Source organism: Sinocyclocheilus rhinocerous, unplaced genomic scaffold, assembly GCF_001515625.1.
Source record: "Sinocyclocheilus rhinocerous isolate Xijiao unplaced genomic scaffold, SAMN03320098_v1.1 scaffold790, whole genome shotgun sequence".
Taxonomy (NCBI): domain Eukaryota; kingdom Metazoa; phylum Chordata; class Actinopteri; order Cypriniformes; family Cyprinidae; genus Sinocyclocheilus; species Sinocyclocheilus rhinocerous.
In genome coordinates, this window is record NW_015666971.1 from 846,089 (window position 1) to 872,206 (window position 26,118).

Here is a 26,118-nt window from a genome sequence, read left to right on the forward strand (position 1 = left end):
AATGATTTTTTACTACAAAATTATGACTTAAGAATGTGCATCAGGTATGTTTTTGCTTTTTATGTTTTTATTCAATTGTAATTGTATTGTAATTGCACTGTACTATGGTATTTTATGCATGCAACTTAGATTAAAAAATATAATTTCATTAATTTGAGCCAATTTACCATTAATACTGATGCTGCATTCATTGCATCTGACTTGTTTTCTCACTGACACGATCCCAACACGGGACTTTTCTCATTTCGTAATTGTGACTTTGCAGTGGCGCTCATGTGCGTTCAACTTATACAGTAAATACGATCTTTCCAATATGATTTGAGTGCACCGTTACTTCCTAGCACGCGTTCTTAGCATACACCGTAGCAAGTCACGATCCAAAAATCCTACAGGATATCCTACACAGTTCATGCATGCCATGCTGTTCTACACAAGCTCAAAAATTTCAATCGCAAACCCAAACCGCTCGACGTCCAGAGAGAGTTGGAGAGGTTTTACCGCTAAAACCAATCGTTTTTGAGATGCTTACAAAGGTTACCTCTACCTAGAGTCACTGGTTTCTGCTAATCGGTTGTTCATGATGCCCAAAGCACCGACGCCACCGGAAAAGCCGTTTTGCCGTGAACTTCCGCACACCGTTTTGGGATATCCGTTCGCTGACTCCGACAGCTGTTTCTGCATAATGGCCAACGAGATTTTATTGGATCCCGTCAAGTCCCGCATGGAGATCATCTCGCCCGAGAGTCTGCGTCCCTCTGTGTCGCTATCGCAAGGCCTGTCCGAGTCTGGTGTTCGGCCGAAGCGTCCGCGTCTGAGGCGCGAGCCGGGCCTGATGGCATTGCGGCGTCCCAAGAAAGCATTGGCTTTGCTGCAGCGCTGGCAGCACATGCAGCTCATTTTCTCCAACATCCAATTGAGGACCTGCTTGATGACGATGGAGATGACGTTGAAGAGCGAGTAGATGCAACATACTCCAGTCAAGATGAAGAGGAAGTTGGCCAAACGGTAAAGTCCTTGGTAGCCGTACGCAGCGTTTTGGCTGCTCACCAAATCTCCGAAACCAATGGTGCTGAAGGTGACGAAGCAAAAATACAGCGAGTCCAGATACGCCCAGCCTTCGACTGGAGTGTACATGGCCGACGCGCAGCAGGAGATCACGATGGCCGATAAACCCAGAATGAGCATCACGTGGTACACCGAGGGTTTCCAACCGGGCAATGTACTCGCCGCGAAGTCCTGGCAGATCCCCGGGCCACTGGTCCGCAGACGGCGCAGACGCACGGCCTTCATCACCACGGCCAGCAGGGTAATGATGCGCTCCAGAAAGAGGTTGAAGAACAGGATGGTGGCCGCACAACCTAGCAGACCGTAGAAGATCAAGAAAACCTTTCCAGCTACTGTCACAGGGGTGGTCATCCCGAATCCTGCAGAGAAGAAAACCAAAAGACCTTGTTAGAACACCATAATTTTTATTTGCAATATATCAGTCATTTGGAGTAAAAAAAAACGTCATGTTTACATATATTTATTTGGTAGATTCATCATGCATTTATTAAAAATTGACGAATGAGAATAGTGTTTAAGTCTTTCAACTTTAAGTCAAGTAGTAAATAGTACCAGCTTTAAATTATTTAAATCCAAGGGAAGAAACAACACAAGTGTTACTGCGGCAAATTTGATTCAGTATTATTATTGTTAATTAAAACCATTTTTTTTTTAAACACACATTTTCGTTACTTGAAAAAAATAAATGTTAACTGAAATGTAATAAAATAAAATATAAAAAACAAACTTATTTTATTTCAGCTAGTTGCAAAGGCATTTTCATTTTCATTTAATTTGACGTACAGTAGTCAAATAATGAAAACTAAATCAAATTAAATTAATAATTACAAAAACTATATGGAAATATTTTAAAAATAACTCATATAAATAATAAAGTTACTAAAGCTTTAACTAAAATTTAAAAATAATAATAATAATAATAATAATAATAATAATAAAAGACTTGAGTACTAGAATAGTACAATGCATCATATTTCACACCAAAATAATAAAATAAATATATACATGTATTTTGCATAAAGAATATGAAGCCTGCTTGCACATTTACATTCATGCATTTGGCAGACACTTTTATTCAAAGAGACTTACATTGCATTCTAGGCTTATTATAGATAACTAAAACTAGCTTTTATTTTTGCTGAATTAAAAAAAAAAGCTTTGAGATAAGAATTTGCTAATGAGAATTTGATGAGAATTACCACTGAGAAAAATGGGAATTAAAAAGAACCTCAAAAGTAAAATATTCAGATGCATTATGTCAATGAAAATTTGGGAGAGAAGTGCTCTCTTGTCATGAAAATGATGTCACAATGCACAAAAAGAACAAAAACTTAATAATCCTTAAATAGGCATTAAAAAAAAAGAAATTAAAAAAATATTCAGGTTACATTTCATACCATAAAATTGTAATATATTTAAAGTAATTTTATATATATATTTACAAAAAAATATCTGTTACTTTTTCAAATAAGTAACGCAAGTTACTTTGTTTTTCCGTTTATTCCCTGACACCTCTCCTGTCCCCGTGTTGCAGAGCAAAGCAAAAGCAAAAATTCCTTCAGCCAGAGGCTTATTAATTTCACTTTTGGTGTGAAAGGGCCTTTACAGTTACCAAAAATAAAACTCTTGGGTTTTTTGTTAAAAATTAATAAGAAAGCCCAGTTCAGGTGACAAAAAGTAATGCAAAATACCATAATGCATTACTTTCCATAAATAATAAGTAACGCAGTTAGTTTTTATGAAGTAGCGCAATATTGTAATGCATTACTTTTAAAAGTAACTTCACAACAGTGTTTAAGGATATAAAAATAAGAACAGAAAACATTTCACCAGCACTGTAACTAGACATGACTGCAACTGCTGGGATGAAAAAAAAAAATTATAATAAATAGCTGATATCCTCAAAATTTGATTATTCCAATGACAGCTGACCTTCAGCAATGCTGCAGCATTCACATCCCGGTGATTAAACTAGCTTGTCTTTGACAGTTAGCTGGAATTGATTTAAAGAGCTATATATTAAAAGGGGATGTTTTCTAGAGGATTGCGTCCTTTGGAACACATCAGTATAGAGAGTCTTCTGAATAATTAAAGGATTCCTGGGAGAAAAAGATAAAGCCCTTACACTTTTGTCATTGTAACTGATTACAACGGGAGAATGTGAAAGAGAAACAGCACAATGAACTCTATCTGCATTTCCTGCAGGTAACAGGAGTGCTAAAAAGGCAGAAAAAGAATAGCATTAAGATTTCAGGTTTGGTGAACACAAATGTTTCTAGTTATACAAGCTTGAATTCATTAGCTATTTCATGCCAAAGTGTCACCCCGCAATGCATAATGCAATGCAAGTATGTTTATAGCACATTTGTGTATTATTCTTTTAATGCAAGTCAATGGGAATTGCATTACTAGAATTGCACACTAATATGCTATAAACATCTTAAACATATATAGAGCAGCATTGAAATTATCTACAAAACTGAATTAATTGCAGAAATAACTTGAGTAGAAGACAAATAAATAGTTTGAAAAATATTACTGCTGTGCCAGTTTGCAAACACTATAAACTATAAAAAATCCAGCATAAAAATATGAACTAATACAATCAATCATTGTGATCTAAACAAGCAATGAAATAACGGTTAACCATTTCAATATTAACATGGGAAAATTATTTATATTATTTTGATATTTATATTAATAAAACATAATTTGTAATAAATTTAATAAATTAATTATTAATAAAAAATTCAACATTTTTACAACGACAACAACATTCAACATTCATTTATGTTACATTAAATGCTCAGTCTTATTTTAGTATCGAGACACTATATATATATTAAGTAACACATTTTTTTAATGCTTTTAGTTGTAGTTAACTATAATAAGCCTGAATCAGCCTTAGCAAGACAAGAGTCTGCACTTTTATCCAAAAAAATGTTTAAAATGACAAGCCCAGAGTGCTATTAAACACACATCTTTTGAGGAGTCGTGGAAAAATTCATGACTTCCCACAAAATAACAGAATACTCCTGTAATGCATTTTTATACACCGATAAACAAATAAAATAAAAGTCTGCAGAACCAAAAAAATGCCCATGGAAACACCCCGTGTTGCATTCTGGACCGTTAGATAACACTTTAGTCTCAGGAGACACACAAAGAGCAATGCCACAGACTGTGCTGAAACATTTCCAATATACACGAGCAACATTCACTGCCTGGGAAACACAACTGCACATATTTCACTACACAACAAAAAATAATGATAACACTGAGCAGAAGAGCGCCCATGTGGCTGATGGCAATGCACAACAGGCTCTCCTGAAAACAGCCCATTCGCTCTGGCATCAAATAACATGGCACAATCAAGCAGTGCTCTTTATAAGACAAAAAGAACAGGATCAAATCTAACCTCTCAGCCGTTCATCTCTAATTAATTAACCCTGCTCGTTTTCCACTGGCCTGCTGCTGAGATGCTCTTGTTAAGAGGGCACTGAGGTTTCGTCTGCCAAGGGCCACCCAGCTCTCTCTCATTAAATTCTCAGTTACCTCAAGCCCTGAACCATCGATTCTGTGCTGTTTCAGAGCCGACACTTCAGACTGGATCTCTAGAGACTTTAGGGACAGAGGGAGAGAGAGGCAAACACACCCAAAATAGCCTGCAGGACTTTAGACAACAGTCTGACAGATCTCCTTTCTGGAGAATTACAACTCAGCATTCATAACTGCTGCATTCTGCTCGAGTGTGTGCAAATGATCAATGCCAACCATTGTTTTATTATCTTATATTTGATATTCAGTATAAAACAATGTGGCAATCTGGAAACAATACACCCCAGCAAAAAAAAAAAACTCCAGACATGCCTTCTGTTTTGAGGTCTGCATGACAATAAATACCTCTTTTCAGAAAATAAAGACATCAGCAAAGCAACTTTAAGACAATTAGCAAACAAATAATGTCAGCATTAATCAAAATTCACAACACATTTATTTCCATCAAGTAACCAGAGGCGGTCTATAATATCTGCAGAAAGTTATCCGTCCCATCTCAGTGGAGTAGAGAATGTGAATTAGTATACCACTCCAGTGCATCAATTAACGTCTTGTGAAGTGAAAAGCTGTGTGTTTGTAAGAAACAAATCCATCATTAAGACATTTTAACTTTAAACCCTCACTTCTGTCCAAAATATGAGTCCATAATCCATAATAACCCATTAATCCATTTTTTTCCTCTGGTAAAAAAAAAATCCAAAATCCACCCACACATTTGTTTAGAACAGTTTTGCTTGTAAACGGTGCTTGATCTGTGCATATTTCTCTCCTGTTTCAGGCAAGATGACTTTTTCATTGAAGAAAGCATTTAAAAACACTTTATGGTGGGTTTGTTTCTTACAAACATGTAGCTTTTGGTAAACCCTCACTTCTGTCCAAAATATGAGTCCATAATCCATAATAACGCTTCCTCTGGTAAAAAAAAATCCAAAATCCACCCACACATTTGTTTAGAACAGTTTTGCTTGTAAACGGTGCTTGATCTGTGCATATTTCTCTCCTGTTTCAGGCAAGATGACTTTTTCATTGAAGAAAGCATTTAAAAACACTTTATGGTGGGTTTGTTTCTTACAAACATGTAGCTTTTGGCTTTACAAGACATTAACTGATGGACTGGAGTGATGTGGATTACTTGTGGATTATTGTGATGTTTTTATCAGCTGTTTGGACTCTCATTCTGACGGCACCCATTCACTGCAGAGGATCCATTAGTGAGCAAGTGATGCAATGCTACATTTCTCCAAATCTAATCCGATAAAGAAACTAACTCATCTACATCTTGGATGGCCTTAGTGTGAGTACATATTCAACACAATTTCATTTTTGGGTGAACTATTCCTTTAATTGCATTATATAAGTCGCTTCGAAATATATATCACAGCATGTATCAGATGATAAAAAATGAGACTTATATTCCGGAAAATATGGTAGTGTAAGGATAAAAGAAACTCAGGAAACTCAGATACTTTGATCTCCTGAGAAACAGACAATACACTGGTACCTTCAAGACACCCCACAGAGGGGTGGTGCAGGAAACGCCTCTCTCACATATGCATCAGTGCCTTTTCATCTGCTCCCTCCACTGGATTCACTCAGAATGGTCAATAGTAGAATGTTCTATATGAATGCAAATAAGATTTACAGTCATGTTTGGTTTCATTTGAATAGTATCAGGGCGAGTGGTACAATGGTCTTAATCTTACAAAAGTAGACTAAAAGATAATATGAGATAATAAAATGGAGTCAGATTGAGTTAAACTTAAATTGAATAACTCTGCGCGCTGAAAAGACCGAACACGCAAGTGACCTTCATCCACCACTGGATACCTTCCTTGGGCCAAGTGTGTGGACCTTACAGTAGGCATAATGTTGCCTGGCCTACAAGCATGTAACAGTTTTTGTGCTAGTATGTCATGCAGTAAGAGTAGCGTGTTCTTAAGAAATTAATAGCATATGAGCGCTTCACTGCGACAGATGGTTTCAGCTCGTTTCCAAACACAATGCAGCACACAGCAATCTTCGCCTCACAATATGCCAGCACAGTCTAGCTATTTAGCACCTCCGGGGAAAAAAACATATACACACCCTGCAAGCACATAAAAACATCATTGTTCGCATTGACAGCAAGTGTCCTAATTTCACCAATCTGGCATGTTTCCTGCCCTGGACAAAGGCCATTTCAGTTGTCCTGCTGTCTTCAGGGATCTCAAGCCAGATACATAAAATACAGAGATGATGAGGAGGGATGGTGTGTTTTTCCTGTGACGAACGGGAAATCATTCGTCACCGGCTGGAGTGCAGGGGGTCTGCGGAGAACAGGTTCAGGGTGTGATGATGAGAAGGAGGAGCTGAGTAAGAAGTATCTGGCGCTTTCCCTACACTACACTACTATCTGCGCCTCACTCGCCCTGCTACACATCATGTGCTTAATTACTTACGGTTACACAAACACGTGACGCGCACCAGCTTGTTTTGGTGTTGAACAGAAACCTGCATTTCAGGTTGCATAAAGAACAAAAGTAGCAAACGTTTAACCCCAACATAAAGGTTTCCTCAAGTAGATATGAACTAGATTTATGCTAAAACTAGTGCACATTAATTGCCCATACAAAACCAGTACTCAAAATATCAACAGTCACCTCCAAAAAACTAAATTTAATGTAAACTTAACAGACACTACAGACAATAGACATGCAGGCAAAAACACTGTTTTTCATGCACTGATCAATTTTGAGATTTTGGGCTATTTGACTTTTCAAAATGCAAAATACACAATTAAGTGTGTATTTTTTGCACTTTATCGGTTTGCATCTGTAGATTTCAATTATAATGCATATCTTTAAATGCTGTTTTCTCAGAATGAGTTTTTTTCTAATGCACTTCAGCAGCACATACAACAAACTTTAAAGTTTTATTTCTATCTATATTCTGAAGGTTTGTTCATATGTCATTTGCCTGATTTTATAAATTTTAACATTTTATTATTAAAAACATGGTGATTTTTTAACTGGTTGTTGACAGTATTTTCTGATTGAGTGATAAAAAGGAAAATCCAAAAATTTTAAATCCCCTCAGTGAAAAAAAAAAACATTTGACTTTAATATGACAACAAAATGAAGCAATAATTTTGAACCAATGTTCAGATTTCCTTTCTGGAAATGTATGCATATTAGCTCATATTTAAATCGATTATGCCTTATTTGCATATTTAAAACAACATATTTAAAAAAAAAAAAACATTCTTAATGTAATCAATCATCTGGGGAAGTATGGAGATTTATATTAGTTAAAATTTTACTTTATTCACCGGGGGTGTCTTGTCTTAATTTATATCATTAAACACTCATTTAGAAAAAGTTCTGCAGCTGTGCAATACAAAATATTTTGCCAGCAGCTCAAAAATATTCTCAAAAACATTTCAAAATACTGATTTATGCTCATTTCCGTTCTTTTTTTTTTTTTTTTTGCTGTGGTAGCAGATTGAAAAAATTTCACAATTTGAGTTGAATTACTGAAATAAATGAACTTTTCCACGACATTCTAATTTATTGAGATGCACCTGTATTTATTATTTATTGATTTTGTACAACAGAGTTTATGAGAAATTGATATGGTGATATGTAAGCCATCAGATCAAAACCCGCAGCAGTGAATTCAACCAGTCTCTTCATACACGACTGCCTGTAAATTGACTACAATAACAAGAAGAGAATGAGTCATAACCGAGCATGACAGAATCCCGTGCACAGCAATGCAAGAGCTGACAACATAAACAAACAACATGGTAAAATAAAATAAAAATACTGGTAAAATATGTATAGCCTGAATGCACTGTAAGTCGCTTTGGATAAAAGCGTCTGCTAAATGCATAAATTATTATTATTATTAATTATAACATGGACTTGCAGTTATTTTTGCATTGATTTACACAGAACAGGAAAAAGAAGATAAAGAGAGCAAAGGTCTGGATGAGGGAGTGCTTAGGGAGACGTGGGATGCATATGTTTGGCTCAATGCTTCACCCTCGTCTTTCACTATTTCTATTTCACTGGTTGTTGCTTTTGTTTGTCAGAGACGGTCGGACAGATTTCAAACTAGTTTGAAATGCATCATAGCATCTGCAACCAGTTGCATGGTGTCTTTCTAGTGCGTCGCTGACAGGCACATGCTGTAAGCTGGCTGTGATCTGAGGCTTCTTGTCGCAGTTATAAAACATGAAAGACTGACAAGCTTGGGGCTTGTAGTGTGCGCTTACACTGACGGGGGCAAAATCTTTACATATAAAGCATTTTTGCAATCAAAGAAGTATTTATCTCCCACAAAACAATGAATATCTCTTTTAGGGTGACTCTGACATCATATTGGTCCAAAATTACACTCTGTATATAAATGCACATTAAATAAAACAGAAATTAAAAACAACACAAACATTCCAGCATTTTTTCCTTTCAAGCATTCAACTAAATATTTCTCTATAAAATATTAGAGGCCAAAAGCCTAACAGAGACCAGTATTTTTATTGTTAACTAAAACTATTAAAATTGTTTTCTTAACTGAAATAAAGTTGAAATAAACAATATTACACAAAAATCTTATTTTTTACGTACCAAAATGGCTAAAACTAAAGCAAAACAGAAAAACGGCATATGAAAAAACAAAAGCTAACAAAAATGACAAAAACATAAAATTATTACAACTTAAACTAAAATTAAAATATAAAATAATACATTAAAAGTACATTCATTTTATACTAAAATATAATTGAAATCCTAAAATTACAAAAACTAAACTAAAAATAAAGCTAAATAGAAATATAAAAAACAAAAAAATTCAACCTTAAAATTAAAATATACAATAATATATAAAATGACACACTAAAAGAATGTTTATTATATACTAAAATATAAAATAAAAGCTCATTCAAAATAAATACTATATAAATATATAAATAATACCAATTAAGCCTGACATAGACTATCCTTTTGAAATTATTTCTAATAAGCAAGTGAAGTAGAAAAACTAAAATGACTAAAACTAAAACTGAAAATAAAAATAAAACAAAATAGAAATATTAAAAACAAAAGCTAACAAAAATGACAAAAGCATATAACAAAATTAGTTCACTAAAACTAAAATAAAAATAAAAAATAATATACAGAAAGTAAGTTTATTTTATAATAAAAAAATAAAATAAAAAAAATACTATAATAGTATATAAATAATACTAAAATAAGCCTGACATAGATCTTTATAAATCATATTTTAATAAGCAAGTGAGTAGAAATATTACCCAATAAGAGAGTTATAAGTTCCAAAGACAGCCTTGCCTCTGAGATCTCGGTAAGAGTCATAAGTATATATAGCTAATATACATTTTTCAGGATTTCCTTTCTGGAAACTGTGTTTAAATGCTTCTTTGTACTGTGTTTGAAGCCCATACTGTGTTTAAACATGGGCTTTCACACAGCGTTTGGATGGAAAAGCTCACCTGCACCCTGACGAGAACATACGGTGAAGCTGTTTTTGAACTGAGGAAGTCATACCGCGTTCGAACAGTAGAGGCCTTGGTGCATTTGCTGGACGAATGGAAGAGTCCAGAATACATTAGAAAGGAGGTTCACACTGCATTGGAACCAAAGTTGACTGTGCAATTCAAAAGAGTGAGGTAAACAGCTTTATCAGTTTAAGAATCATGGCACAATTGAATTTGCACTGGTCACAAAAATTAAATTTAGCTGAAAATGTCCTCATCCTCAGGCCATCCAAGATGTAGATGAGTTTGTTTCTTCATCAGAACAGATTTGGAGAAATGTAGCATTACATCACTTGCTCACCAATGGATCCTCTGCAGTGAATGGGTGCCGTCAGAATGAGTCCAAACAGCTGATAAAAACATCCCAATAATCCACAAGTAATCCACACCACTCCAGTCCATCAGTTAATGTCTTGTCAAGAGAAAAGCTGTGTGTTTGTAAGAAACAAATCCATCAAGACATTTTTTTTTTACTTAAAACCAAATAGTCCATAACGCTTTCTCCAGTCGTCTCGTCTGAATCAGGAGAGAAATATGCACAGATCAAACACACATTTATAAGCCAAAACAGTTCTAATCAAATATGTTGGTGGATTTTGATGTGAGAAGAAAACAACAGATGGACTTTTTCCACTGAAGGAAGCGTTATTGTGAATTATGGACTCATATTTTTGCCAGAAATTATGGTTTGAAATTAAAAAAGCTTAATGATTTATTTATTTCTTACAAACACACAGCTTTTCGCTTTACTAGATGGTAACTGATGTACTGGAGTGGTGTGGATTACTTCTGGATTATCAGCTGTTTGGACTCTCATTCTGACGGCACCCATTCACTGCAGAGGATCCATTGGTGAGCAAGTGATGTAATGCTACATTTCTCCATTAACTGATGTACTGGAGTGGTGTGGATTACTTCTGGATTATCAGCTGTTTGGACTCTCATTCTGACGGCATCCCATTCACTGCAGAGGAGCCATTGGTGAGCCAGTGATTGAATGCTACATTTCTCCAAATCTGATGAAGAAACAAACTCATCTACATCTTGGATTGCCTGAGGGTGAGTACATTTTCAGTGAATTACCACTTTTGAGGTGACATTCTTGTGCAACAAAACTACAATTCCCATCATTCTCGGTGAATAAATGGTGAATAAATGGCCACTAATTATTAACATGTCATTACAAAGAAGCACAAACACAGCTTCTTGTTACTTATTGTTAGTCAGTCAGTGGTCATGAGGCCTAAACACAGTCTGGTTTCTTCGAGTGTCTGTCAGTATTTAATTTTACACACAGCAGTACAGAGGAGAGCCCAACATCGCGTCTGTTCCTTCATTGATTTATTGTCGAGAAACTGAGCAACGCTGCCTCTCCCTCTGCATTTATTTCCTTATCAACTCGGACTGGTTTTCACAGTCTGCCACAGAAACTTACAGTTGTTTGTGCAGTATGCTGTGAAAAGATTACTCAGGTGTATGACAGATTTTTATACATCATGAAAGAATGGCATTTATCTCAGCTGTAGAAGTGAAGTTATGAAGCCCATGTTACTGCAAAGGTTCATGCCTTTTTAACCCTATACGGCATACTAAAGAAGCTCATTGCCCTTTCTTTATTTATGTTTGTGACACAAAGCTCCAGACTGTCTTGTATTGTCTTGCAATGCACAAATTGGGAAATGTAGTAGATCATGCATGTATTTTATGCATACAGACAATTTGCAAACTTTGCACATCCTGCATACTACAGAAATAGTAAGAGTATACACTGTGGAAAAATAACTTCTTTGTTTTAATCAGCCTTTTAAAAAACGTATTTCCTGTAAAATATCTAAAAATGTATTGAATTTATTCAGATTTTCAGAATAGTCCACAACTGTTTTCAACATTGATAATAATTGTCCCTAGCAATAATTTTGATCAGACAATTAAATATATGTGTATGTAACCACTGTTGTAATTTTGGCCGCATCTGAAATAGGTCATATCATTAATATTACCTGAGAAGTTAAAGAAAATACGGCCCCACTTTATATTAAGTGGCCCTAACTACTATGTACTTACATCAAAAATTAAGTACAATGTACTTATTGTGTTCATATTGTATTGCAAAATTGTATTGTAGTTTTTTTCGTATGGGATGTGTTATTAAAGACACAATCTATGAAAACAATTTTATGCAGCGTTGCTTCTCAAATGAATAAAGTTTAATTGATTTTTTGATATTTTAACTAGAAAACAAGACAGAAATACTCATTAAGAACATGACTTTTTAAGTATGCTGCATTATTTCGCAGCATGCAACTCTAAGAAAAAATGTAAACTGGCTTAGCATAGTATTACACATTATGCTTAAAACATATGCTGGTTTTATGAGAAATTTTCTCCGTACATATACCGCATGTCTCTTTTCATCACTACAAGTAGGATGCAGAACCTGTTAAAACCTGGTGCACTGCACAGTTGTATTTTGTGAGAGTAGTCTGTGCTGTCCATTCCTGTCTGCTTGGCATTTTATATACAAAAATCTGTTTCAACAAAGGCTCAGCAAAAGTGCACAAATCGCAGCCCTTTCCCCGAGCAAACACACCTGTCCCTCTGGGTGTTTTCTAAAGGCTGAACAAAAGCACTTATATCTGCATAAAATCTTTCATATGACTCAATAAGCACAGCATACAAAACACATCACGCGTTAGAGAGCCAATTCCAGTCATTCATACTCTGATAGCGCTCATGACACACTCCGAAAGTCCTGCTCTTTCCAAACAGGAGTGGAGAGCACTCAATCTACGACGCTGTCTGTCAATTAAAAAGAGCTGGAGATATTAGCACAGAGACAAGCTTGAGTTCATGTCAAAGTGAAACAGAGAGAGGGAGAGTCTGGAAAAGGTCAAAGCTAATGGCTAAAACCACACATATATAGTTCTTGCATTTAAGAAAAATGTGTCTATCCATCACTAGTTAATTGGTAATACAGATAACCACTGACCCTTTCAGCTGATGTCACGGTGATGCATTTGACTTTCAGAACTGTTCTTAGGGCATCTTAAGCTTAACCTGGCCGAGAATCGTCTACTAAGACAGGATGAGATACTTAAAGTGACCAGATACATTTATCTGAAATAGTCTGAGATCACAATAATAGAAAAATTTATTAATGGTGCTGATGAAATGCTACTGTTGAGAGACTGACAAACCCCCCAAGTCAGATTGCCAGTGAAATGCTCTCCGATAGCAAATGCAATGTCAGACAGATTCGACCGCAATTTCATAAAGGAGATACTATGTCTGCTTTTGAAGAAATTGATAGCAAAATTTTGGAAGAAATAGTACAGCACCTTAAATCGTCAACCTGCTATCTTTCTGTGCATTTACTGAATGAGCGCTGTGCAATGTCAGAACTGGTTGCACTATATTTTATGTATAATAATTGTCTATTCTTAACTGTTTTAAATTCATTTTAAACCTCTTAAATCAATTTTTAAATCATTTTCAAAGTTTTTCTTGTTTTATTGTTGTGATTATTATTATTATTTTATTATTATTTTCTTTTCTTGTAAAGCACTTTGAATTACCATTGTGTATGAAATGTGCTATATAAATAAACTTGCCTTGCCTTGCCTGCAGCGCTTGTGTTGGTTTTTATTATTATAAATCCAATATAAAGATCAATTTTTTTGCAATGCTGGGATGGTAATCAAATGGTTCAGGTCATACTTAGAAGGGAGAGGTTATTATGTGAGTATAGGAGAGCATAAGTCTAAGTGGACGTCCATGACATGCGGAGTCCCACAAGGCTCAATTCTTGCACCGCTCTTGTTTAGCCTGTATATGCTCCCACTAAGTCAAATAATGAGAAAGAACCAAATCGCCTATCACAGCTATGCAGATGATACCCAGATTTACCTAGCCTTATCGCCAAATGACCACTGCCCCATTGACTCCCTCTGCCAATGCATTGATGAAATTAACAGTTGGATGTGCGAGAACTTTCTTCAGTTAAACAAGGAAAAAACTGAAGTCATTGCATTTGGAAACAAAGATGAAGTTCTCAAGGTGAATGCATACCTTGACTCTAGGGGTCTAACAACTAAAAATCAAAAATCTTGGTATGATTCGGGAGACAGACCTTAGTTTCAGTAGTCATGTCAAAGCAGTAACTAAATCAGCATACTATCATCTCAAAAACATTGCAAGAATTAGATGTTTTGTTTCCAGTCAAGACTTGGAGAAACTTGTTCATGCCTTTATCACCAGCGGGGTGGACTATTGTAATGGTCTCCTCACCGGCCTTCCCAAGAAGACCATTAGACAGCTGCAGCTCATCCAGAACGCTGCTGCCAGGATTCTGACTAGAACCAGAAAATGTGAGCATATCACACCAGTCCTCAGGTCTTTACACTGGCTTCCAGTTATATTTAGGATTGATTTTAAAGTACTTTTACTCGTTTATAAATCACTCAATGGCCTAGGACCTTAATACATAGCAGATATGTTCACTGAATATAAACCTAACAGACCACTCAGATCATTAGGATCGAGTCAGTTAGAAATACCAAGGGTTCACACAAAACAAGGGGAGTCCGCTTTTAGTTATTATGCTGTCCGCAGCTGGAATCAGCTTCCAGAAGAGATCAGATGTGCTAAAACATTAGTCACATTTAAATGCGGACTCAAAACTCATCTGTTTATCTGTGCATTTACTGAATGAGCGCTGTGCAATGTCCGAACTGATTGCACTATATTTTATGTATAATAATTGTCTATTCTTAACTGTTTTAAATTCATTTTAAACCTCTTAAATCAATTTTTAAATCATTTTCAAAGTTTTTCTTGTTTTATTGTTGTGATTATTATTATTATTTTATTATTATTTTCTTTTCTTGTAAAGCACTTTGAATTACCATTGTGTATGAAATGTGCTATATAAATAAACTTGCCTTGCCTTGCCTAATGGTTGTTGCACATACTGACAAAAAAACATAGGATTTACTTTGAATTTACACTTAGAAATTGATAGTAAATGTAATAATTTACAATTAATTAATAAATAATAAATAATTACAAAAAACAGCAGGTAACACAATGGACTAAATGTGAAAGACTGAAACAGTATACTCCAATAATAACGTTTTATTTACAACTTTACAAAAAAAAAATTTTTACTGAGCGGAAAAGCATAAACTTTTGATGAACTTTGATACTATGCATCTCAAACAAACAAAAAAACGAAGAATCTTAAAATATCTAATATCTAAAAGATATATAGATATAGATATATAGATATAAAATATCAAATATATCTAAAAGATTTAATGGCATCAATTTGACAAACTTTAGCAAATCAACTCACTCTTTCTCATAAGCATATTTATACACTGTTTCAAAGTTGTAAATCAAATATTGGAGTGTTTTACAAGGAAATACTATTTCAGCTTTTCTACTTCCAAATTTCATGTTTAATTCACTTGTGTTACTTGTTGTTTCTTTGCCATTATTTGTGAAATTTACTAGCAATTTATTTTGTTTCAAAGTAAATCCTACACAGTGTAATATTAACCTACTAACTTTAAATACAATATCATTTTCCTGGACAAAACCCTGTGCTGCTTAAAGCTGCTTTGCAGTGAGGTAATGTAACTGAAGCTCGTGACTCCCCAGTTTTGTGTGCCATACACATCAGATGAGCGGTTTGTGACGGGTCTGTAGGTCTGCCAGCTGAGACTGAAACTAACTTTGCACAAACAAGGTAAAAAAGCTCTTTGATGCTGTGTAGAACAGGCATCTAAATTTACACCGGCACATGGGAGGGAACTCCATGCCCAAAATCTGAAGAATAATGCTGATGCACTGCAGAGTTCTCAAGCTGCCTCTCCTGACAGTTTTAAATGTGATGAAAAGATACAATAATGCTCAGAACTGCAGGATCTGCAAAGCTCCTGACCGCTTTAGTAATGACCCGATACCATATTACAGAACGAGGGCAGGTGCAGCCCGGCAATACTGAGCTCTTACCACCAATTCAATCAAGGATTCAGTTTTAACAGGAAAATCCACTTAAGTGAATATTGCAAAAACAAGCCACACACACACACACAGAGAAAAGCTTTAACCACTTTTAGCAATGATAGACTACAAAGGCAAGGTCATACAGGCTAATCAAAGCACTAAACCTCAGTATAATTGCCTCCTCATTTAGTGTAGGTTGAGTTTCTTCTGATGAAAAAGGTAAATGTTCAGTTACCAAGCTACAATTTCTTCAAAAACATAACGGGGAGTGCCAGCTTTCCTGAAAACATTTAATGTGGCAGCATTTCTCATTAAAGGGTAGTTGACCCAAAAATGAAAATTACTGACCCTCACAAAAGTATATGTTTTAGAGAAAGTTAAAACTGCTCTTTTCCATCTCATTAAATGTATATTTTATTTTATAAACATGAATATATATATATATATATATAGAGAGAGAGAGAGAGAGAGAGAGAGAGAGACAGTTCAGTCATGAAACTCTTCTGAGCAGCTGATTTGTTTACTTAAAGCCAATTGCTCATCCAATCAGTTGTTTGTTCCTATACGTAACCTATTCATTCCTTGACTTGTATCGAATCAGTTCATTGTAGCGTGCCATGGGATTTTGCTAACACTCCACCTTCCCCAGCACCACCTGCCTAAATCTGCTTGGGGGTTCTCCCTATTTTCCTTGCAGCAGTCTGAATTCAAGTCACTGTTTAAACAGGTTTGGAATGATATGAGGGTGAGTGAATGATTTATTTGGGTGAACTGGCCATTGTGTTGGCTTGGCCATTTGTTTACTAACTTTAAATACAATATCATTTTCCTGGACAAAACCCTGTGCTGCTTAAAGCTGCTTTGCAGTGAGGTAATGTAACTGAAGCTCGTGACTCCCCAGTTTTGTGTGCCATACACATCAGATGAGCGGTTTGTGACGGGTCTGTAGGTCTGCCAGCTGAGACTGAAACTAACTTTGCACAAACAAGGTAAAAAAGCTCTTTGATGCTGTGTAGAACAGGCATCTAAATTTACACCGGCACATGGGAGGGAACTCCATGCCCAAAATCTGAAGAATAATGCTGATGCACTGCAGAGTTCTCAAGCTGCCTCTCCTGACAGTTTTAAATGTGATGAAAAGATACAATAATGCTCAGAACTGCAGGATCTGCAAAGCTCCTGACCGCTTTAGTAATGACCCGATACCATATTACAGAACGAGGGCAGGTGCAGCCCGGCAATACTGAGCTCTTACCACCAATTCAATCAAGGATTCAGTTTTAACAGGAAAATCCACTTAAGTGAATATTGCAAAAACAAGCCACACACACACACACAGAGAAAAGCTTTAACCACTTTTAGCAATGATAGACTACAAAGGCAAGGTCATACAGGCTAATCAAAGCACTAAACCTCAGTATAATTGCCTCCTCATTTAGTGTAGGTTGAGTTTCTTCTGATGAAAAAGGTAAATGTTCAGTTACCAAGCTACAATTTCTTCAAAAACATAACGGGGAGTGCCAGCTTTCCTGAAAACATTTAATGTGGCAGCATTTCTCATTAAAGGGTAGTTGACCCAAAAATGAAAATTACTGACCCTCACAAAAGTATATGTTTTAGAGAAAGTTAAAACTGCTCTTTTCCATCTCATTAAATGTATATTTTATTTTATAAACATGAATATATATATATATATATATATAGAGAGAGAGAGAGAGAGAGAGAGAGAGAGACAGTTCAGTCATGAAACTCTTCTGAGCAGCTGATTTGTTTACTTAAAGCCAATTGCTCATCCAATCAGTTGTTTGTTCCTATACGTAACCTATTCATTCCTTGACTTGTATCGAATCAGTTCATTGTAGCGTGCCATGGGATTTTGCTAACACTCCACCTTCCCCAGCACCACCTGCCTAAATCTGCTTGGGGGTTCTCCCTATTTTCCTTGCAGCAGTCTGAATTCAAGTCACTGTTTAAACAGGTTTGGAATGATATGAGGGTGAGTGAATGATTTATTTGGGTGAACTGGCCATTGTGTTGGCTTGGCCATTTGTTGTGATAAACAGGAAAGTGTGTTCAAGCGCCAGCAAAACAGTGTAAAGAAATACTCTTTGTGAGAAGCAGTCAATCAGCAGAATTTTTAAGCAGCTTGTAAGTGTATTTATTTCTTGTCTCCGTGTTTAGCGCAGTTGTCGTTGCTAGGAAACGCTTGTTTTGTTTACTGTGGAGACATGCTGAAATGGCGTTTGGTCTCGTACTGTATCGCGTACCTTGTCAGTGTCATGCGCTTTGGCTTTGGATAAAAGCGTCTGCTAAATGACTAAAAGTAAAAGTAAAGTAAAAGTAACTGTCCCTTTAATGATGGAATGTTGGCTTGCCACTCAGAATATTAGTTTAGTGTACAAATGCATCTGACCTTTCCGATCAAACCAATATCTTGGAAACTGATGAGATTTGTGTTTCATTTCAGTTTCTGAAATGAAATGGCATGTACATTCAGTGAGGATGTTTATGAGGTTATTGTGGTCTGTAGATAATGCTGAGACAGCAACAAATCTGTGGTTTTACTTAAAACAATAGCTGTCTGCTTCATGCTGTGCTGTGTGTGATTGATCCTCTGTGTATGCAGACGCCATCCTCAGATGGGAACGCTCTGCACTGAGATTTATTTACAGTCTTTGTGTGTTTGCCAGGGCAGATCACATACATCGATCAAGGGCACGTGAAGTGGTGACTTAGAGGATGCAGGCCAGAGATAAATGTACAGTTGGGACAGTTAGTTTTTCCTTGTCACTGCATGGGTGTTTGTGTCTATCTCAACTGCTCCGTGGCTATAAATGCAAAGATCACACTAAAGAATATGAGTTGTATAGTGTTACTCATTAGCGATTTTTGCAACAACACCCTAGCAACAGCCAGCACACCCTAGCAACCACATAATAATGCCTAAATAACTAAAAACCACTCAGCAACTGCATAGCAACCACCCAAAACACCTGAGCATTGTTGTGGCAGGTATTGAAAAGGCAAACCAATCACATTTACTTTTACACATTTAAATCTAGTTAATCTTAATATTTCATTGACGACCAGCCAAAAAGGGCTTTTCACAAATAAACATTAAAAAAAGGGCTTTTTACAAATAAACAATCCAAAAAGGGCTTTTCACAATTAAAGGTTTCAAGGGCTTTTCTCAAATAAACGTTCAAAAAAGGGCTTTTCGCAAATAAACGTTCCAAAAAGGGCTTTTCACAATTAAAGGTTTCAAAAAAGGGCTTTTCTCAAATAAACATTCCAAAAAGGGCTTTTCACAATTAAAGGTTTCTCAAATAAACGTTCCAAAGGGAGCTTTTCGCAAATAAACGTTCCAAAAAGGGCTTTTCACAATTAAAGGTTTCACAAATAAACGTTCCAAAGGGAGCTTTGGGGGCAGTCATGGCCTAATGGTTAGAGAGTCGGACTTGTAACCCGAAGGTTGCGGGTTGGAGTCTCAGGTCCGGCAGTGTTACGTGGAATTGTAGGTGGGGGGAGTGAATAACCAGCGCTCTCTTCCACCCTCAATACCACGACTGAGGTGAGACTCTTGAGCAAGGCACCGAAACCCCAACTGCTCCCCACTGCCCCAGGTGTGTGTGTTTACTACTCTGTGTGTGCACTTGGATGGGTTAAATGCAGAGCACAAATTCCGAGTATGGGTCACCATACTTGGCCACACGTCACTTCACTAAACCTTTTTAAAGGTTTCAAAAAAGGGCTTTTCGCAAATAACCGTTCCAAAAAGGGCTTTTCACAATTAAAGTTTTCACAAATAAACGTCCAAAAAGGGCTTTTCACAATTAAAGGTTTCTAAAAAAGGGCTTTTCGCAAATAAACATTCCAAAAAGGGTTTTTCACAATTAAAGGTTTCAAAAAAGGCATTTTCACAAATAAACATTCCAAAGGGAGTTTTTCACAAATAAATGTTTCAAAAAAGGGCTTTTCTCAAATAAACGTTCAAAAAAAAAAGGCTTTTTGAAAATAAAGGTTCCAAAGGGAGCTTTTCACAAATAAAAGTTTCAAAAAAGGGCTTTTTTCAAATAAACGTTAAAAAAAAAGGCTTTTTGAAAATAAAGGTTCCAAATGGAGCTTTTCACAAATAAATGTTCCAAAAAAGGGCTTTTTTCAAATAAACGTAAAAAAAAAAAAAGTCTTTTTGAAAATAAAGGTTCCAAAAGGAGCTTTTCACAAATAAATGTTCCAAAAGAAGCTTTTAATAAACATTCCAAAAAGGTCTTTGTGCAATTAAACGTTCCAAAAAGGGCTTTTTTGCAAATAAGCATTCCAAAGGTGGCTTTTCGCAGTGAAGCGCATAGAAGAATCATTTTTGGCTTTCAGTGAACAGTTCTAAACAGAACCATTTTTTTTCTCTTAGTGTGAAGAACATTTTACAAATCTAAAGAAACTTTTTCCACTATAAAGAACCTTTTGTGGAATGGAAAAGTTCCATGGAAGTTAAAATTTCTTCATGGAACCATCAATGCCAAGAACCTTTATTTTTAACAGTGTGCATGATAGACAGTTTTAAAAGGTCAATTCAATTCCAATCAATTTCACAAACATTAATATAAATGAACATAAAACAGCATAAAGAGGGGTGAAAGGATCACAAAAGTCTCATGTCCTACCCTTATGATGCTTGTGTCCTTTTGATGCAGAATTAATGAATAAAATTAAATTACTGCTCAGAATGACTAAAACACATGATAAACGTTAACGGGTTAGTTCACCCAAAAATGAAAATTAGGCTGCGTTTTACTCACCCCCGAGGCATCCTAGGTGTATATGACTTTCTTCTTTCAGACGAATCCAGTCGGAGTTATACTAAAAATTGTCTTTGATCTTTCAAGCTGTTTAATGCCACTCGGCGGGTGTTACATTGCTTCAGTCCAAAATAACTTAAATCAAAATCACCCATCCATAAAAAAAAAGTGTCTCACACGGCTCCAGTGGGTGAACAAAGGCCTTCTGTAGCGAATCGATGCGTTTTTGTAAGAAAAATATCCATATTCAAAACGTAATAATCACTTTAATGCGTCTGAAAGAAGAAAGTCATATACACCTAGGATGCCTCAGGGGTGAGTAAAACGCAGCCTAATTTTCATTTTTGGGTGAACTAACCCTTTTAGAGAATCTTCAGTATTTCCAGAAAATAGCATAAGAATACCTTAATTTATTCACAATAAAAAAGTGAAATGATTCTCTATATTATGGTAATTGCCATGAAAATGATGTCAAAATGTCACAAATAATCTTACAAAAAATGAATAAGAATGTTGATGATCATTCAGTCTTTTTTTTCTTTCTTTTTTCATTTTGGGGTATAATATATAACCCAGGCATAAGATCCACCCAACCAGAATGGACCTAAAATATATATATATATATATATTAATAAAACTATTTATTAAAAACTGCAACCCTTGACACTTCTCACATAATGTCTGGTCTCATCCCATTCAGTATCTGTGCTTGAGTACTCACTGGTGAGAACAGCACACACACCTTTTTTGTGGCTACACGCCCTCTTCCATTTTTAACTTTGACATTTTCCAGCCCCCTCTTTTTTTAGAGCAACCCAAGAGATCAGAGAGAGAGAGAGAGTGAAGGAGAGACTGAGAGAGAGAGACACCGACAACACAATGAGGGAGAAGGTGCTGCTCTCTGCTCCAGGAAATCTGATGATAAGCACAACTAAATGTCTATCAGGAGTCTCAGAGTAGCATGCTATCATTCTACTAGTACTATTTTACAGCATGCTGCATGTTTATTATGCACAATATGCACATTTTCTATGCATGGAATACCTGGATGATATTCAAATGTTGAAATTGGAAAGTGTGCGCTAGAATAGAATGTGAGCGACTAGTGAGTTTGATGATGTTTAATGTCACCAACAACCTCTGTAGTCCCATTTAGCCACTTGTTTTCAAGACAAGTAAAAGCCTTAAAAAAAAATCACAAATCTGATATTGCTGATGTATTTTATGTTGTATAATAAAATACATCAGCAAAAATATCTTGAGCTTGTGTTCACCACAGATCTTATTTCAGGCCAATAAGCAAAAACCCATTGACTTCAGGATGATTGAACCAAAAGTGCTAAAATGCAAACTCGTTTCTGGGTTTTGGCCTACAAAAATACGTCATTTCACAAATCTGATATTTGTAAATATCTTGAGCTTGTGTTCACCACAGATCTTATTTCAGGCCAAAACCCCATTGACTTCAGGACGATTAAACTGAAGTTCAAAATTGCAAATGATCAATCGTTTTGAGATGATAACAAGATGTCATGTAAAAATTAAGACATGTAACAACAAATATAGCAAAATACTATTTTAAAAGTCTTATCACAGTGCATTTCTTACAGTTTCACTTATGAATCTCCCGAAACATGTGCATGTCACATTCACCTCAAAATCAAAACAACAAAATTAGAAATCATTGTTAGAATTATAAATACTGTGCATAAAAGAAAATGAAGCCACTTTTAATTTTAGGACAGAATACGATTTTGAAATGTGACATTACTTTTTAAAATTAAATTTGCCCCAAATTTTCATTATTGTAATGCATGCAGAAACTTATTTTAAATTAGCTCATTTGTAATTGCATTATTCTCACATGATTCTCAGTACTGTTAAACAATGATTTTCATTAAAATCAGATAATGAGATTGGGTTTTTTGTGCATTACAGTAATTAGAAGGGGAGGGGTGAGTGTGCTTAATTGTCATAAAAACATAAACTCAGTTTTCTTCATGCAAAAATAAATTATTTATATCTTCTTTTTGAGTTTGGGGTGAAATACGACACAGACATGTTCTTCACCTACACGTCATCCATCTTATTTTTGATAAAATAGCAGGTTTGGCCATTTGTATCTTGAATGTGCGAGGCTTCCAGTGTCATTCACTTCTAGTTAGCTGTACAAAAACAGTCTGTTATGCTGCTTGATATTGCAAAATGGTATTTGTTATATTCATCAAAATCATAAATATCATAATCATAAATATTGGTTTGTAGCACAAATAATTTTACCATTGCCCTTTGTAATTCTTCTAGTTCTGTAGTGGCTAATGAATCAGAAGTCTTGCGCATTCACAGAAAATAGCTTACTTCCGGGTTCCACAATAAAGTGAATACAGTACGCTGTAAACCAAATGATCAATCCTTTTGAGATGATAACAAGATGTCATGTAAAAATTAAGACATGTAACAACAAATATAGCTAAATACTATTTTAAAAGTCTTATCACAGTGCATTTCGAAACATGTGCATGTCACATTCACCTCAAAATCAAAAGAACAAAATTAGAAATCATTGTTAGAATTATAAATACTGTGCATAAAAGAAAATGAAGCCACTTTTAATTTTAGGACAGAATACGATTTTGAAATGTGACATTACTTTTTAAAATTAAATTTGCCCCAAATTTTCATTATTGTAATGCATGCAGAAACTTATTTTAAATTAGCTCATTTGTAATTGCATTATTCTCACATGATTCTCAGTACTGTTAAACAATGATTTTCATTAAAATCAGATAATGAGATTGGGTTTTTTGTGCATTACAGTAATTAGAAGGGGAGGGGTGAGTGTGCTTAATTGTCATAAAAACATAAACTCAGTTTTCTTCATGCAAAAATAAATTATTTATATCTTCTTTTTGAGTTTGGGGTGAAATACGACACAGACATGTTCTTCACCTACACGTCATCCATCTTATTTTTGATAAAATAGCAGGTTTGGCCATTTGTATCTTGAATGTGCGAGGCTTCCAGTGTCATTCACTTCTAGTTAGCTGTACAAAAACAGTCTGTTATGCTGCTTGATATTGCAAAATGGTATTTGTTATATTCATCAAAATCATAAATATCATAATCATAAATATTGGTTTGTAGCACAAATAATTTTACCATTGCCCTTTGTAATTCTTCTAGTTCTGTAGTGGCTAATGAATCAGAAGTCTTGCGCATTCACAGAAAATAGCTTACTTCCGGATTCCACAATAAAGTGAATACAGTACGCTGTAAACTACTCTGCCATTCTGAAAACAGCCGCCGTGAAGCTTGGTAACTACATTGGGAAATAAACTTAATGTTATGCATAATTGTCAGTCATACATAAATGAAAGAGGTCAGATTTCTGTAATAGCACTAATAAAGTGAATGTTTAAATATAAACAGGATTAAATATTTATCTTCAATAAATCCAATTTGTAAAATTCTCATACATTTTAACTAATTGCATATTGTTTGTCCCACCAGCCTACTAAACTTAATGTGATGCTCATTTGTCAGTCATACATAAATGAAACAGGCAAAAAAAAAAACTGGTATGACAGGAATGATTATGAAAATAAAAAAAACCTTGACATAGTTTATTAACTATTTGAATCTCTTTATTTTATTTAAATAATTGTATTTTCAAAATGCATATATTCAAATATATATTCATATAATATATTATAAAATAAATAATAATTATTATTATTCATTCTGAAAACAGCCGCCGTGAAGCTTGGTAACTACATTGGCCCTTCTGAATGAAACACTACATTTGATTGATCCAGATGATATTTTAATGCATAACGATGGCAAATCAATGTATCATAATTCTCTGACCTGCAATGTGAAGTGTTTCTCATAAGTCAAGTCCATCAGTGCAAACAGCATGTGATGGAACATAATGAAATTAAAGAAGAGAGAGCGAGATAAGAGGGACGGGGAAGAGAGGGAATCCATTCCTCTGCATTAGCCAAGCAGGTTATATTGATAGATGAGTCTGAGGAGGAAGAGAATATCACAGAGGAGACAATGATGCATGATCCAATCAAACGCGCAGCTCACTGTGGAGCAACCGGAGCCAACTGCACTGATTACTACGACACAGGAGAGAGCGATGAGAGAAAGACGAGTGCTGCAATGGGAATCCCCGAGGTTTACTCACACTTCTGTCTGTTTGACCTACATCAACCAGCTTCACAGGAGTAGATCACCCCCAATAAAAACAACAAATGGTCATTATTTACTCCCACAGAAAAAAAAAAATTAACTATTTGCACCTATTTGATTTGATTTAAATCATATTTTCAAAATGCATTTATTCATTTTGCTTAGAATCAGCATAAATCTGTTCAATGTGAAATCAATTACATTTATTCAGTTAAAAAGTATGAATATGTTTAAAATATGGCTAGCTGTGTTCTATTACAGAAATCTTTAGCCGTTTCATGAATGTCTGAATGTACATGTACAAATTTACAAATATGCAGCACATTATGTTTATTAGTTTGTTAAAACTTGTAATTCAAATAATTTTATATGCAATTCAAATACATAAATCTTAAAGGGGTCATATAATGCTACATGCACTTTTACAAGTTGTTTGAACTGAAATGTGTGTTGGCAGTGTGTTGAATGTACATGTACAAATGTACAAATATGCAGCACATTATGTTTATTAGTTTATGTTAAAACTTGTAATTCAAATAATTTTATATGCAATTCAAATACATAAATCTTAAAGGGGTCATATAATGCTACATGCACTTTTACAAGTTGTTTGAACTGAAATGTGTGTTGGCAGTGTGTGTACACAACCACCCTATAATGATAAACATAACACCCAGTGGTTTTTAAAAAATCTCGATAAATGTTTTCCCCTTTCTCAAATCGAGCCGATCTCAGATGCCTGTCTGTGTGACATCACACAGACAGGCCCCTCCCACGATAGTTTGATTGACAATCGAGTTTCAGCACAGACTGGACTGGCGTCTTACCTTAGACCCGCCCTGAGTGAGCTGTCATCAGTCCGCCATTGTTTCACCTCTGGAGCAGATGTAGACAAGATGACTCCTAAGCGATTGAGGTGTTCTGTTGTTGGATGTAATAATGAACATAGCAGTCGTCATT

The 26,118-nt window shown here is 35.4% G+C and overlaps 1 protein-coding gene across 1 annotated transcript in view; it reads right to left on the minus strand.

Annotated features, from left to right (window-relative positions):
- Positions 1-540: 540 nt before the first annotated feature.
- LOC107733330 (potassium channel subfamily K member 12-like) overlaps positions 541-26,118 on the minus strand; it is a 47,844-nt gene continuing 22,266 nt past the window's right edge. The window contains exon 8 of the mRNA XM_016544904.1: positions 541-1,424. Coding sequence (XP_016400390.1) covers positions 541-1,424 — 884 coding nt within the window. The remainder of the gene's footprint in view (positions 1,425-26,118) is intronic.